This window comes from Taurulus bubalis, assembly GCF_910589615.1.
Source record: "Taurulus bubalis genome assembly, chromosome: 4".
Taxonomy (NCBI): domain Eukaryota; kingdom Metazoa; phylum Chordata; class Actinopteri; order Perciformes; family Cottidae; genus Taurulus; species Taurulus bubalis.
In genome coordinates, this window is record NC_136592.1 from 34,347,436 (window position 1) to 34,361,288 (window position 13,853).

Consider the following 13,853-nt stretch of genomic DNA (forward strand, 5'->3'; position numbering starts at 1 on the left):
CCACTAGGGAGATCTTAGTACCATATCAACCCACTAGGGAGATCATAGTACTACATTACCCCACTAGGGAGATCATAGTACCATATTACCCCACTAGGGAGATCATAGTACCATATTACCCCACTAGGGAGATCATAGTACCATATTACCCAACTAGGGAGATCATAGTACCATATTACCCAACTAGGGAGATCATAGTACCATATTACCCCACTAGGGAGATCATAGTACTACATTACCCCACTAGGGAGATCATAGTACCATATTACCCCACTAGAGAGATCATAGTACTACATTACCCCACTAGGGAGATCATAGTACCATATCAACCCACTAGGGAGATCATAGTACTACATTACCCCACTAGGGAGATCATAGTACCATATTACCCCACTAGGGAGATCATAGTACCATATTACCCCACTAGGGAGATCATAGTACCATATTACCCAACTAGGGAGATCATAGTACCATATTACCCAACTAGGGAGATCATAGTACCATATTACCCCACTAGGGAGATCATAGTACTACATTACCCCACTAGGGAGATCATAGTACCATATTACCCCACTAGGGAGATCATAGTACTACATTACCCCACTAGGGAGATCATAGTACCATATTACCCCTGGACCGTAGTTGTGCCTTCTGCTGTGTCCCTTCTGACACCCACTGATATTATTAGTCACATTTCTATTACTATTTCCCGTCCTGTTACTATTACTATTTTTATGATCATTATTACTTTATTATATCCACTGATGCTGTTATTATTAGTTGTCATAACTTTTTTATTATTATTCTGCTATTAATAGTGCTAGTACTCCTATTACTATTCTCATTATATGTATTTTTTTTTTCATATGCATTGACTATGTTGTAATTTGATTATGTTGTTATGTTGTTCACTCTGTACACATGACATCTATTGCACTTCTGTCTATCCTGGGAGAGGAATCCTTCCTCTGCAGATCTCTGTGAGGTTTCTTCCTTCTTTTCCCCGTTAATGTTTTTTTTAAAGAATTTTGTCTTATTCAATGTGAGGGTCTAATGACAGAGGATGTCACTGTACACACATACATAACATATTTACACAGATATAGATATCACTCTGCCTTGTTCCCCAACATTAACAATGTTTGTTTTACTGATTAATAAAAAAAAATATTTTAATGTTTCAGTTCATCCAATACATTATTAATTATTAACACAAGTTTGTTTAGCTTGATTGTGTTATTGTTGTTTCATAACACCCTATCCTTAATTCAGTTAGTTCCAGTTCACTGGGGTGTGTGCAGCTTTTGTTAATGTGATGTTTTTTTGCTTCAGTTTAACATATTTTTCTTGATTTTGGTTAATAAATGACACATTTTAGCACATACTCATGCCCATCAACCGGCTTCTTTAACATTTGTTAAAAAGTGTCCCGCAGCCAAGCAACACCAATTTACCACACCTTCTTATTGGGTGTTGGCATGACACACACACACACACACACACACACACACACACACACACACACACACACACACACACACACGACTAGCATGTAAACACTATTGAAGGCTAACACTGACATCCAGTGTCTCGTGAATTTAAGTATTCCAATCTCAGCCATCAACTAGACTGTATAGAACACCTATGGTGTTACATGTTCACTCAACACATACAGTAAAACAAACAACTGTTACATGTTCACTCAACACATACAGTAAAACAAACAAATCTTACATGTTCACTCACCAGTTAACAGACAAAAAGGGGGCAGCAAAGAAAAACATAAAGTTACTGTGAAGTTCCAACAGTTGACTTTACCAACAAACAGATCAGATTAAAGAAAAGTAAAATATATAGAAACACTATGTCTGCTCGTACAAAAGTTACAAAATGGTTATTCATCAATCACTGTTAAATTGTCTTATTTATGAGACAATTTAACAGTCTAATTAGGACTAGATGGTCTCTGTGATAGAGATCTGGATCTAATTAGGACTAGATATCTCCTGTGATGGAAATCTGGATCTCATTAAGATTAGATATTTATGTGATGTAGATCTGGATCTAATTAGGAGTAGATCTCCTGTGATGGAGATATGGATCCGTTTAGGATTAGATTTCCCTGGCATGAAGATCTGGGTCTAGTACAGATAACAAATATCCACGATGAAGACTTGGATCCAGTTAGGATTAGATCTAATTGTTACTTAGCTCTGGATGCAGTCATGGTAGCATCTCCCTGTGATGGAGATCAGGATCCAGTTAGGATTAGATTAACCTGTGTTAAAGAATTGTATCCAGATAGGGTTGGATCTACCTGTGATGAGATATGGATCAAGTATGGAAAACATATATCCATGATGGATATCTGGATCCAGTTAGAATTATATCTTCTTGTTATGTGGGTCTGGGTCCATAATTACATCTACCTATGCTGTGAATCTGGTTGATTAGGCATTTGATGTACCTGCATAGGGGATTTGGGCCGCGGTGGTCCAGGTGAGACAGGGCAGAGCATGTGATTAGATGTGGCTTCTGGACTCTCGGGTGGACTCTCATCTTCTGGTGGTGATGGCGTTCTGGCAAGTCGCAGTGGTCCTGAATCACTGAGGGACGAGACAGAATTCACATAATCACATGGTGTCAGAATCTTCTGATTGGATGGCCAGTATCAGATGTTACAAATATAATTTTTAATTTTATCTTAATGAACAAGTTCATTGTGAAATAGCCTTCTAGATGTCCCACAGACCTAAACTTAACATTGATTATGAAACCAAGAACTGCAACCGTTTCTGTGATGTTGAGCATATGTTTCCAACAATAGATCTAACAGGCAAGACTCAGTAGCTGGTGATTGCACCTATTTATAAGTAGAAAAACATTAATGTTTTATACACAACATCTCCATAACTACACATCATCACATCAACACACACACAGATGTGAACCAGGACACTGAGATGAATTAACTGAATATTATATATTACAAAACTACGATAATGTTTAGTTAAACTGGTTCCACAGTGAAAACTGACCTTGGTGCTCCTTGGATGGTGAACATTTTGTCAGAGTGCTGCTCAGCCAGTTTGGTCATGACCTCATACAGCTGCCTGCATACCTGTAGGGTACCAGTTAGAAGACAGTTGAGCCCAGTTCACCTCTCCCAATGTGCTGTTACAAAGTGCCCTTACCCCATTGGCTCAGACTGAACAATATGAGCTTTAACATGTTTGTTACTGTTGTAAAACAAAGAGGTCCTCCCCCCCATACTCACCAGAGAGATCTCGCGGTGAAATTTGGCCTCTAAATTGGTTACACTCTTATAGGTGCTGATGTAGAAACCAACCCGGCTACAGAAGAGAAGGGAAAATTGTTTGAGTGTGTGATTGTTAGTGACATGATGTCATTGTTGTTCTCCAGATGATCGTATCATTGATTAAACTCATCTGCTTCTTGAATGCATCTTCTACGGATCTTCATTTTACAACAGATGAAGTGTCACTAGTGCAGGAAGAAGCAGTGCTAGAAGGTTTATATTTGGTTAGTCAGCTCTTGAACATCTAATGTAAACGGTCAGGACCACTTGGCATTACGAGACTCAGTACCTGAATCTTTTGCAGTATCTTTATCAGTGTAACCAGATGCTGACTCATAAATTATCAGGGAGAATTGTTTGATTCCTGCTCTGCTTCTGTTAAATAACAAGTTCAGGCTCCACTAAAAACACTAGACCAGAAAACCAGCCCACATCATACCTTTGTCAGATGAGTTGACTTAATGAACTCACTATAGCATATTTTTCCAGTCTACAGGAAAAAGTGTAAAGACTTTGTAAAAAAAAAAATGGAATTTTATTTTGAAAAGTGCTGGTGTCCTAGCAGTTTAACTGCATGTAAAGAGTGTATATTGACACATTGAAACCTGACGCTAGAGGGAAACATAGAGCGTCACAGCTTGAAGCTCAAGAGAACTGTAGATCCTTGAGAAAGGTGTTCTGGGCCTAGTAAAATAACTTCAGTTTTGTCTGAGGAGGTTACAGGTCATCCATGTTTTCATGTCTTTAAGACATGCTTGAAGTTTAGCGACCTGGTGGATTTCATCTGGCTTGATCAATAGATATAATTGAGTATTATCGGCATAACAATGCAAGTTTATGGAGTGCTTTCTAACAATATTGCCTAAAAGAAACATATATAAGGTGAATAAAATTGGTCCAAGCACAGAACCTTGTAGAACTCCATGATGAACGTTGGTGGTCATCCAGGCTTCATCGTTTACAAATACAAACTGAGATCGATCTGATAAATAGGACTTAAACCAGCTTAGTGCTGTACCTTCAATACCAATCGACTGGTCTAGTCTTTGTAATAGGATGTCATGGTCAATGGTGTCGACAGAGACAAGTCCTTTCTCAGCACTAAGGTCTAACAAGACCAGTACAGAGACAAGTCCCCTATCTGATGCAACTAGAAGATCATTAGTAATTGTCACTAGTGCTGTCTCTGTGCTATGATGCTTTCTAAATCCTGACTGAAAGTCCTCAAATAAACTGTTGTTATGTAGAAAATCACACAACTGATTTGCGACTACCTAAAAAATGTATTCAAACACGTGTTGCTTCTAGACTGGATTACTGTAACTCCGTATTATCAGGCTGCTCTAATAAAAGTCTCTTAATTCTCTCCAGTCGATCCAGAATGCTGCAGCTCGTGTACTAACGAGGACGCGGAAGAGAGATCACATTACTCCTGTACTAGCTGCTCTGCACTGGTTTCCTGTAAAATCAAGACTCACATTTAAAATCCTTCTACTGACCTACAAAGCCTTAACTGGTGATGCACCATCATATTTTAAGGAGCTCATAGTACCATATTCCCCCACTAGAGAGCTCATAGTACCATATTACCCCACTAGAGCTGCATATTACCCCACTCGAGCTGAGCTACTGCTGGCTCCTACAGTCTTCAAAAGTAGGATGGGAGCCAGAGCCTTCAGTTATCAAGCTCTTCCTCTGTGGAACCAGATTCCACTTTCAGTCCGGGGGCCAGACACATGATTACATCCATAAATATCCACGGACTTCAAATCAGCCGGCAAAGATCCCTCATTACTTATGTATTTTAGGTCATAACTCTGGTTTGCATGTGAACACTTGATACCAAAATGTCCGCTGCACTCTAAGCTTTTGATTGACACCTCACTTGACCCAATCGGAGCGGCATGTCCTCTTCACAACCTCCATTAGCCAACGAGAGTCCACATTGAAGGAAAGTGCCTACCCCTCATCTTTCGTGTATAGACCGAGCCCACTGCCGCCGATTGTTTGGATGACGGGTGTTTTGTATAGCCAATGAAATGACGGAAAACATGTGATGCAGCTTCAGTGGTAGGTTAAGAGCCAAACAGGGACTCACTGTATAACGGGCAAACCCGCAGTAAGTACATAAGCACTATGATGCCTTTATGCTTCAGTTGCTCTGTCAGCAATACTGATGCTAAATGTGAATAGCACCTCTTGAAGTCTGCAAGACCTTTTAGCATAGGTATTTTACGATGGTTACTAGTGGTCCTATGCAGTCTCATAATGGCCTTTTTTGGAAAACGACTAGACAAACCCTTAGAATTTCTTTAAGCAAATGTTAATTTTCTGTGGTATTGTTATCTACTTTTTACTTGGACAAGGTAAGGCTTCATGCTATGGTACCATTGTGTTTTCCAGCTCATAAGTCTCATCTGCTGGCATCGATTTGCAAACAAATGTGCAGGCGGGAATAAAAACATTCTCCTTCATGTAATTCCATGCCGGCACCACTTAAAGTGATTCTGACTGTTGGGGGAAAAGCTTCAGAGTGCTACCTTTAAGAGAGAAGAGAGCTTGACAGACTGGGCAGCTGCATATGCAAGTATTGGCCCCAGCCTCCTCCTCACACTGGATATATTCCGTCTCGCGCTTGCACAGTTCGAGTATTGTATACCAAAAAAGACCTCGGTGTGACCGCGGATGACCCCCAAGCCGGGTATAACTTCCGGTGTCATCCTGAGATCAGTTCTGCGGAATCTTCTCGTGAAATCACGAGATTCCGAGTGACCAAGAACTCTGGCGGTCATCCAGAATACATAGAACTGTAGTTACCTTCGTAACTTTCGTTCTATTTCATCCTTACTGACCACCAGAGGCAGTGATTCACACTGGATGACTTATGCCAACAAAGTCACGAGGAATCCCACAGGAACTACCTCATATGGCTCAAGCGCTGCATTAGGCCACAGTGTGGCACCCGAGCTGAGTGTTCCACCTCATGCCGGATTCACTCACCAACAGGGCGTGTAGTTTGCCTACTCGCATGCCGAAGTGCTGGCAAGGAGAAAAAAAAACTGTCTTTTCTGAGCCCCCTTTTACGGAGAGGGACACCAGCCTGTGGCTCAATACCGTGTCATTGTCGACCTTAGTATGCTGCCCTAAAATAGCAGCTATGTACATCCTCGGGGTAGAGGGAGACTGGCCCTCATCTAGGAGGGACCGCAGAAACTCTAGTACAGTAGGCACGGGGCACTGTAACCAGTCGATAAACCGTCAGGGCACTGTAATCTTCGTACTGTAGATGGGTAGATGGCGCTATGGCATTCAGAATAGTCCCCCTGACTGGCTCTGTGTAGCCGCTCAGCAGGAGGTCGGGTCCGGCAATGGCCGGGACCATAGTTGACGGCGGCCGGGATCGGAAAGCTAGATCCGACCACCTAGCTGCAATAGGAGGTTTCTCCTGTGAGGGAGGCATCATGGCAGCAACAGACCAGTGGAATTGGGGGGAAAGCATAAAGAAGGCCTTCTGGCCACGTGTGAGCCAGGGCATCTTGACCCGGATGACTGGTCCTCTCCCTTAAGGAGAACCAGTGGGGGCAGTGGGTCGACATCTCCGAGGTAAGGAGATCCACCTCTGCCCTGCCGAAGAGACCCCAGATGCTGTGCCCCACTTCATGAATGAAGCCGCCACTCCCCCGATGGAGGCTTGTGACGGGAGAAGGAATCTGCAACCTGGTTCCACTCTCCTGGTCAATACACAGCCCGAAGGCTGGTCGTGCGAGGGTCTGCCCAAGTCAGAAGGGCACGGGGCACCTGTAGCAGCTTTGCTGACCTGGTGCCCCTCTAATGATCTATGTGAAACACGGTCGTGGTGTAGTCCGACTGAAGTACATGTTTTATGGCAGGTTATGGCACAAATGGCAGGTTATGGCACAATTCCTGCCAATTATGGCAGGAATTGTTTGAGCGATAGGTGACATTGACCTGCTCAATGAGGTCCTGAGCGGACCACTTCCCCTGAGCAGTCCTGTTCTGCCACGCTGCCCTGAAGGGCAGGAGTCTGTTGTGACCGCTTCCCGACGGGATGGACGCCTCTACTGACCTGTGCCTATGCCACAGGCCAAGGCACAGCGCTCTCTTCACTAGTCCAGCAGCTGTGATTATTGGTGTTCAACCAGTAAGCCTCAGCGAGAGCACTGTGCTACTGTGAAAACAGGCCGGCACAGTCTGTCTGGGAGAGGGGCACTGTGAAGCACTCTCTTCACTAGTCCAGTAGCTGTGATTATTGGTGTTCTAGCAGTAGCTTCAGCGGGAGCACTGAGCTACTGTGGAAACAGGTCAGACACGGTCTGTCTAGTGAGAGGGGTGTCTATAGAGGTCACTCTTCACTTGTCTGGTAGCTGTCAGAATTAGCGTGGTCTCAGTTAGCCTGAGTAGGGACACACCACGTCTATAACAGCTGCGATGTTTACCAACGTTGATGCACACACTGTCAGTACTGTCATCGCTGTTAATACCGTCATCGACGTAACCTCGGTAGCGTCCCATCAGTTAGCCTGCTTGGGAACCCTCCGCTATCTATCACAGCCGCGATGTTTACCGACGTGGACGTATGCGCTCACCAGCGAAATGTTTACCTGACGTCGCTCTCGTTAGCATCCCCTCAGTCAGCCTGAACGGGACGCTGCTCACAGAAAGCTGGCCGCAACAGTAGCGATGGAGCCACGCCGAGCGGCGCGCTTCCGTTAGCTAGTTAGCAGAGAGAGAGCGCTGCGTGGAATCTGCTGTTGCAGAAACCAATATTAGACGATCTCACCCGGTGATGCTTCATGGTGTGAAGATAACCGACCTGGTGATGACCGTAGATAGGTACGCCGTCCGGCTCGCTATGGTCCGGACGTAGAAAGCGCACCATCTCCTCCTCAGAGGGTACAGCTTGTCGCAGCCTTTGGAGGGCGAGAGACCCGCAACTCCAACCGGAGGTCACAAGGCTACAGGCGACGAGCTCCTTTACATAAGTTCAGCTTTAGCTGATGCTAACATACTAGTTACCCTGCGCAGCGAGAAGATGAAGAAGAACTGATCTCAGGATGACGCTGGAAGTTATACCCGGCTGGGGAGGGGGGGTCATCCAAGGTCACATGTGACTTTTTTGGTATACAATACCCGAACTGCGCAAGCGCAAGACGGAATACATCCAGTGTGAAACACTGCCTCTGGCAGGCAGTATGGATGAAATAGAAATATATATATATAGGCGAGATGGCCCTCTTAAGGTGCACATCACTTTAAAACAAGATCATGATTATCTATGTATATGAATTATACATATGAGTGTAGTAATAGCAGTAGTAGCACCAATAACAGCAGTATGATAGTAGAAAAATTATGACTGATTACAATTTAAAAATAGTATTGTTCTTTACAGTTGCTATGCTTATGTTTGCCAGCATGCAAGATGCTGGGTTATTAGTCTGCAATGTGAATGTTAGCTTGTGTTTCTATAGAAACAAGTAATCAATCTCCACAGACTGTAGTGTCCAGTTCTTTCTTCCCGTTTCACATTAACAAAGCTAAATATGACGTCACCTCCGGCAGGTGTGTATGAGATCTGACTCACCTGTCCCAGAGAGTCGGTAGTTCATCTTGCAGACCGATGTCCAATTCATCAAACACTTTCTGAGCCTTTTTCAACTCCTCTTCTGCCTTTAAACAATGATAATGAACTGTTTAATAAAATGAACTCCATCAAGCACCTGAACAGTTGACGTGAAGTTCTAATCTCCCTGTTTAACCACACAGGGACTCACCTTCATCATCTTGCGGTCGTTCTTCATTCCTGACAGCTGCAGAGTTTCCATGTGATGACGAGCACTGTCATAGTCAATGAGTTTACGACTTCTTTTGGCCACACGAGTCTGAAATGTCACAATGTTTCAGGTTTTAGATGAATGACTTTCTACATCAACACTGTCAATTTCATCAAAAGACAAAGTGTTTCTTACTTTGAGGTCAGGGAACTGTAGCAGGTACTCGTCCAGGTTCAGCAACAGCGAGTCCACCAGTTTGTTGTGAAAGTCTTCCCACATTGCATCACAGTCCTGCAGGAATCACATAACTCATGTAATCATAGCAACACATCGAGACTTTGAAATGATTCTGTAAGATCTACAATGCCAGGCAGGCACATGCACAGGTAGACCCCTAGTGGTGCTCCAGCACCTGCCCTTTTGCCCTGGATGAGAAAAGTGCCCCTTCTGCTGGAGCCACATTTTTTCTTCATTCATCAGCATTTAAGAATAAAAATTACTCTCTCTGTCATCAATTCCCCCAAATGTGTTTTGATATCTGACCCCGACATGCTCCGCGGCGCTCACGAACCCCCGCCGGGCCCTTCCTCCACCTCCATCCTCCTCCTCCTCTAGTGCTTATGCACTAAGCGCCAAACAGGTGCAGCCTTCTTCTGACCCGCAGCATCAGACAAACAGGTAATGACGTGTTGTGCAATCCACCCGACGTTGTTTGGTGATAAATGAACCACAACAATGAAAACATTACGTCGCAACTGGTCCGACGTTTCCTAAAAAAAGTTGAGATTTCAAAGCCTTGTCCAGCTGTTTACTGACATTTGTCATGTTTAATGAAGAGAGAGAGGGAGAGATATACAGTCAGGCATCTTCTTTGTGTTGTATAAATGCCGTTTGGACAATTTCGAAAGTATGTTGAAGTTATGTTCATACATGTCAAGACATTGAAATAAATCACAGTGAAGTAATACAAATCTTCCAAGAGATGGCACCAAGGAGGATGCTCCTGTGAAGATCCTTTAATTTATCCAGAGCAAAGTTTTATGTTATAATATTTTTTGATTGGATTTGGTTATACAATATGGCCTTGTTTTGTCTGTTTTTTTTCCTGTTATTCATTTAGATAATTTGAGTTAATTTGTTAACAAAATAAATATATAAGTTGAAAATATCCTACTGTGTTTTTTTTTTTTTTTTTCATAAATAATTTTGCCAATGGGTGCCCTTTTTTTGGTTTGAGCACCTGCCCCCCAAAATGTCTGTGCACGTGCCTGATACCAGGGATCAGCATGTCTCGTTTGGGCTCTGGCAGTGAATAGCTCCTGTGGACCGGGACCTCCACGTGGAATTAGGCCGCGGCACATTTTCTACAATAAAAAAATCCCGCGGCACACCAACAAACCAGAAAGTTACAGAATGTCACAGTATTCAGTGTTTCCCCTGGTTTACAGCTTTGGGGGGGGAGCGACTGACGGACAGACTACATCGTGGCACCTCACAGTACTACAAAGTAATACTTCACAGTACTAGTGACTCCATCTGTGCTTTTATAAATTATAGAACATTGAAATCACTTTCAATTAAACCAGATTGCTCCATCAGACAAAAACAAATGTGTTATCACTTTGTTAGAAAAATTAAAATAAAGTTATATCCGTGCAAAAAATAACTAATATTTAATTACAACTAAATAGCTTGTGGAAAACAACAAGCTATTTTTTTGCAAAACAGAATGAGTGCAGATGTGTGAGCATAACGTTGTATCATTAATAGTGGCTGCAGTGAGCTGCTTTCCTCTACAACTCTTTTTAAAACGAGGTAGATTTGATACAGCCGTTCTCAATTCATGCTCCATGTTGAGCGACGCAACAGCAGAAGAGACGACCTCACGGAGATCTCATAAAGATCGGATTTTGGCGAAATGACAAGAATCGGCGAGTCGTACATGCGCATGTGACCCATTAACGGCGTACGGTAAAATCAGCATTTCCTCTTGCGCCCCACCTGTAATACGCCCCAGTTTGATACATACTGACTTAAAGGAAACATGGTGTTCATTTATTTTAATGATGACCACAAAGTGAGCAGGCTTTGTCACTTCAGTGTGTTTTTCGGGCTTTTGGAAGAATATTTCCAGAGCCTCAGAAACGTCAGAAACGTCATTGATGGATCTCCAGGCTGCAGCCTGTTGGACGTTTGTCTTCACCTACAAATACCTTAACTGTTGGGCTTTAGACATGAGAGCTCATAGCTTAAAATAGTGATAGCTCTCTGTCCACTGTGTCTCCTGTGTGCATCGCATCGGGGCGGAAAGAGTTGTAACGCGACCCAGAAATGACGAGCTGTCGTGTACGATCAATAACATACGGCCGTTTAGTTTGTTTAATAGCAGAACAAGGTGCAGACCTGTTCTATAGGAAACTACTAGGCCAGCCACTATATTGCAGGCTCAGACGCTCAACAATGGAACATTATTTGCGGCAGCTAAATAATATTTTTTTGGACCAATTAAGTGAAATTGGAAATTTTCTCACGGCACACCTGACGATCTGTCACGGCACACTGGTGTGCCACGGCACAGTGGTTGACAATCACTGCTCTAGTGACTCTAGTGACTAGAGAGGATAGAGTTGATGAGTCTCATAATGATGTCGATGGTCTACAGTATATTGTTGGTTCCCGGTGGAGGAATGTGTTTAGAACTTGTTTGAAGTTCACAACCAGTCTTCCATCTAAGCTGGTGAGGACACCTGTGTGTTACAGGGAGACGCGGACAGGGACACCTGTCCAGTAATGCAGGTGATTTTTGACTCTGACCTTCCCAATGACCATGACGTCATCCTTTCCATGCCAGTCTGGTTCGTAGACTTCATGCAGAGACTGCGTCAGGTTAATGGAGGCTTGCTGCATCGCTGCAGGGACAAAAACACTCAGCTGACGGACATTGTCATTTTATACATGCTGTATGTTTTATACATGATGTATGTTTTATACATGCTGTATGTTTTATACATGATGTATGTTTTATACATGATGTATGTTTTATACATGACGTATGATGTACTTAACAGGATTTTTTGGGACTGAACTAAAAAAGACTTGTTCTCACCTTTAATGGCTGCCATGTAGGCCTTCATCTCCCTCTGCAGCCGTGAACCTTCAGACTGACACAACAGACACACATCAGTCAACTTTAGGGTATCAGGAATTTTCCTGGAGAACAGTTTTCTAGTATTTTGATGAGTTTAAGGGTGAATCTGCAGTCAGGGTCATGTTTGTATGATGTTATATGAATAATTTCTGTCATATCCATGTAATGTGCTGTAACTCCGTTACATTATTCATTCTGGTCACATGACATCTATTGCTTCTGTCCATCCGGGGAGAGGAATCCTCCTCTGTTGCTCTCCTAAAGGGTTCTTCCTTTCCCCCCCGTGACAGGGATGTTGTATGTGTATAGATCGTAAAGACCTCCCAGGATAATTTGTGATTTTGGGCAATACAAAATAAACTAAATTGAATTGATCAAAGATTAACTAAAGTGGACTACAGCTAAGGAAACCTCATTGATGAAGAGCTGAGCATCACCACAGACACTATAAACTACAGACCGACTTCAATACAAACTTGACTACTGATCTTTACTATTTACATGGATTTGAACTATTATTTCAATGGTCTTTTCTGGTTGGCACACATAGCAATATGCAATAGGGAGTTTTAGGGCAGTGGTTCTCAAATGGGGGTACGTGAGATTTTTGTTTATTTAAAATGAGCATCCATTTAAAAAATCCTTTAAAAATAGTTATTTAATAAATATTAAATAAAATATAAGTGTAACTTCATGAACTGAATTGTATATAGTCTATGTTAAAATCAGACACAGCGCTGTGTAATACATCTTTTTTTCAACCAAAAATGCTTTGCACTGGTCAGGGGGTACTATATATTTCACAGGGGTACATGACTGAAAAAAGGTTGAGAACCACTGTTTTAGGGCGTTTACACATCCATTTATGACCAAATGTTGCAGTGGAAATGATGAATGGATATAATGTACATGCCCATTTCTGTCTTTGTGTCGACAGAGTTTTAGTTGTACATCAAGACAATTATACAGTATGTATCCCTGGTGCTCAGGTGAGCTGTTTTAGTGTGTTTATTTAGTCACAACTTTAGGATTTGGCAATGCTGGTGTGTAAACATCGCTCACCTCCTGTCTCCGGAAGTTCGCGACTACTTGTTCAAACTGCTCATCTTTGGTTTCATCTGCTTTTCCCAGTTTCTGCAGCACCTGAAAAAATCCACAAATTATCCATATTTATGAACGCTGACCAAAAATACTGCAACTTTTCTAATTAAACAGTCACTTTTTAACAATAATGTGTTACATTGTGACAGTTATTTAGACAACATTGTATCTCAGCTCCCCTAAACATCATCAACATGTGACTAAGTGCAAGATGATATATTAACAATGAGAAGCATCAGAAAACATTAATAGCTTTGTTATTGTCTACTATTTCAAAAGACCTGAACGCAGCTTCCAGTGTCACAGTTCAGCTTCCCGTCTCTCCTGCCACTCGTTCTCACTCCCCTCATCAGCTCATTCAGTGCCCCTGTCTGTCACACCCACCTTCCCACTCTGCTGTAGCTCCTCCCTCTGGTATGTAAGCTCCTCCCTCTGGTATGTAAGCTCCTCCCTCTGGTATATAAGCCCCAGCTTCACACAAACTCCCTGT

The 13,853-nt window shown here is 42.7% G+C and overlaps 1 protein-coding gene across 1 annotated transcript in view; it reads right to left on the reverse strand.

Moving 5' to 3' along the window:
* Positions 1–13,853, reverse strand: part of amph (amphiphysin) — a gene marked incomplete at its 5' end in the record, with an annotated part of 36,719 nt that overhangs the window by 16,720 nt on the left and 6,146 nt on the right. The window contains 9 exons of the mRNA XM_079216851.1: positions 2,468–2,606; positions 3,039–3,121; positions 3,278–3,353; positions 8,925–9,010; positions 9,115–9,222; positions 9,310–9,405; positions 11,929–12,023; positions 12,221–12,275; positions 13,325–13,405. Coding sequence (XP_079072977.1) covers positions 2,468–2,606; positions 3,039–3,121; positions 3,278–3,353; positions 8,925–9,010; positions 9,115–9,222; positions 9,310–9,405; positions 11,929–12,023; positions 12,221–12,275; positions 13,325–13,405 — 819 coding nt within the window. The remainder of the gene's footprint in view (positions 1–2,467; positions 2,607–3,038; positions 3,122–3,277; positions 3,354–8,924; positions 9,011–9,114; positions 9,223–9,309; positions 9,406–11,928; positions 12,024–12,220; positions 12,276–13,324; positions 13,406–13,853) is intronic.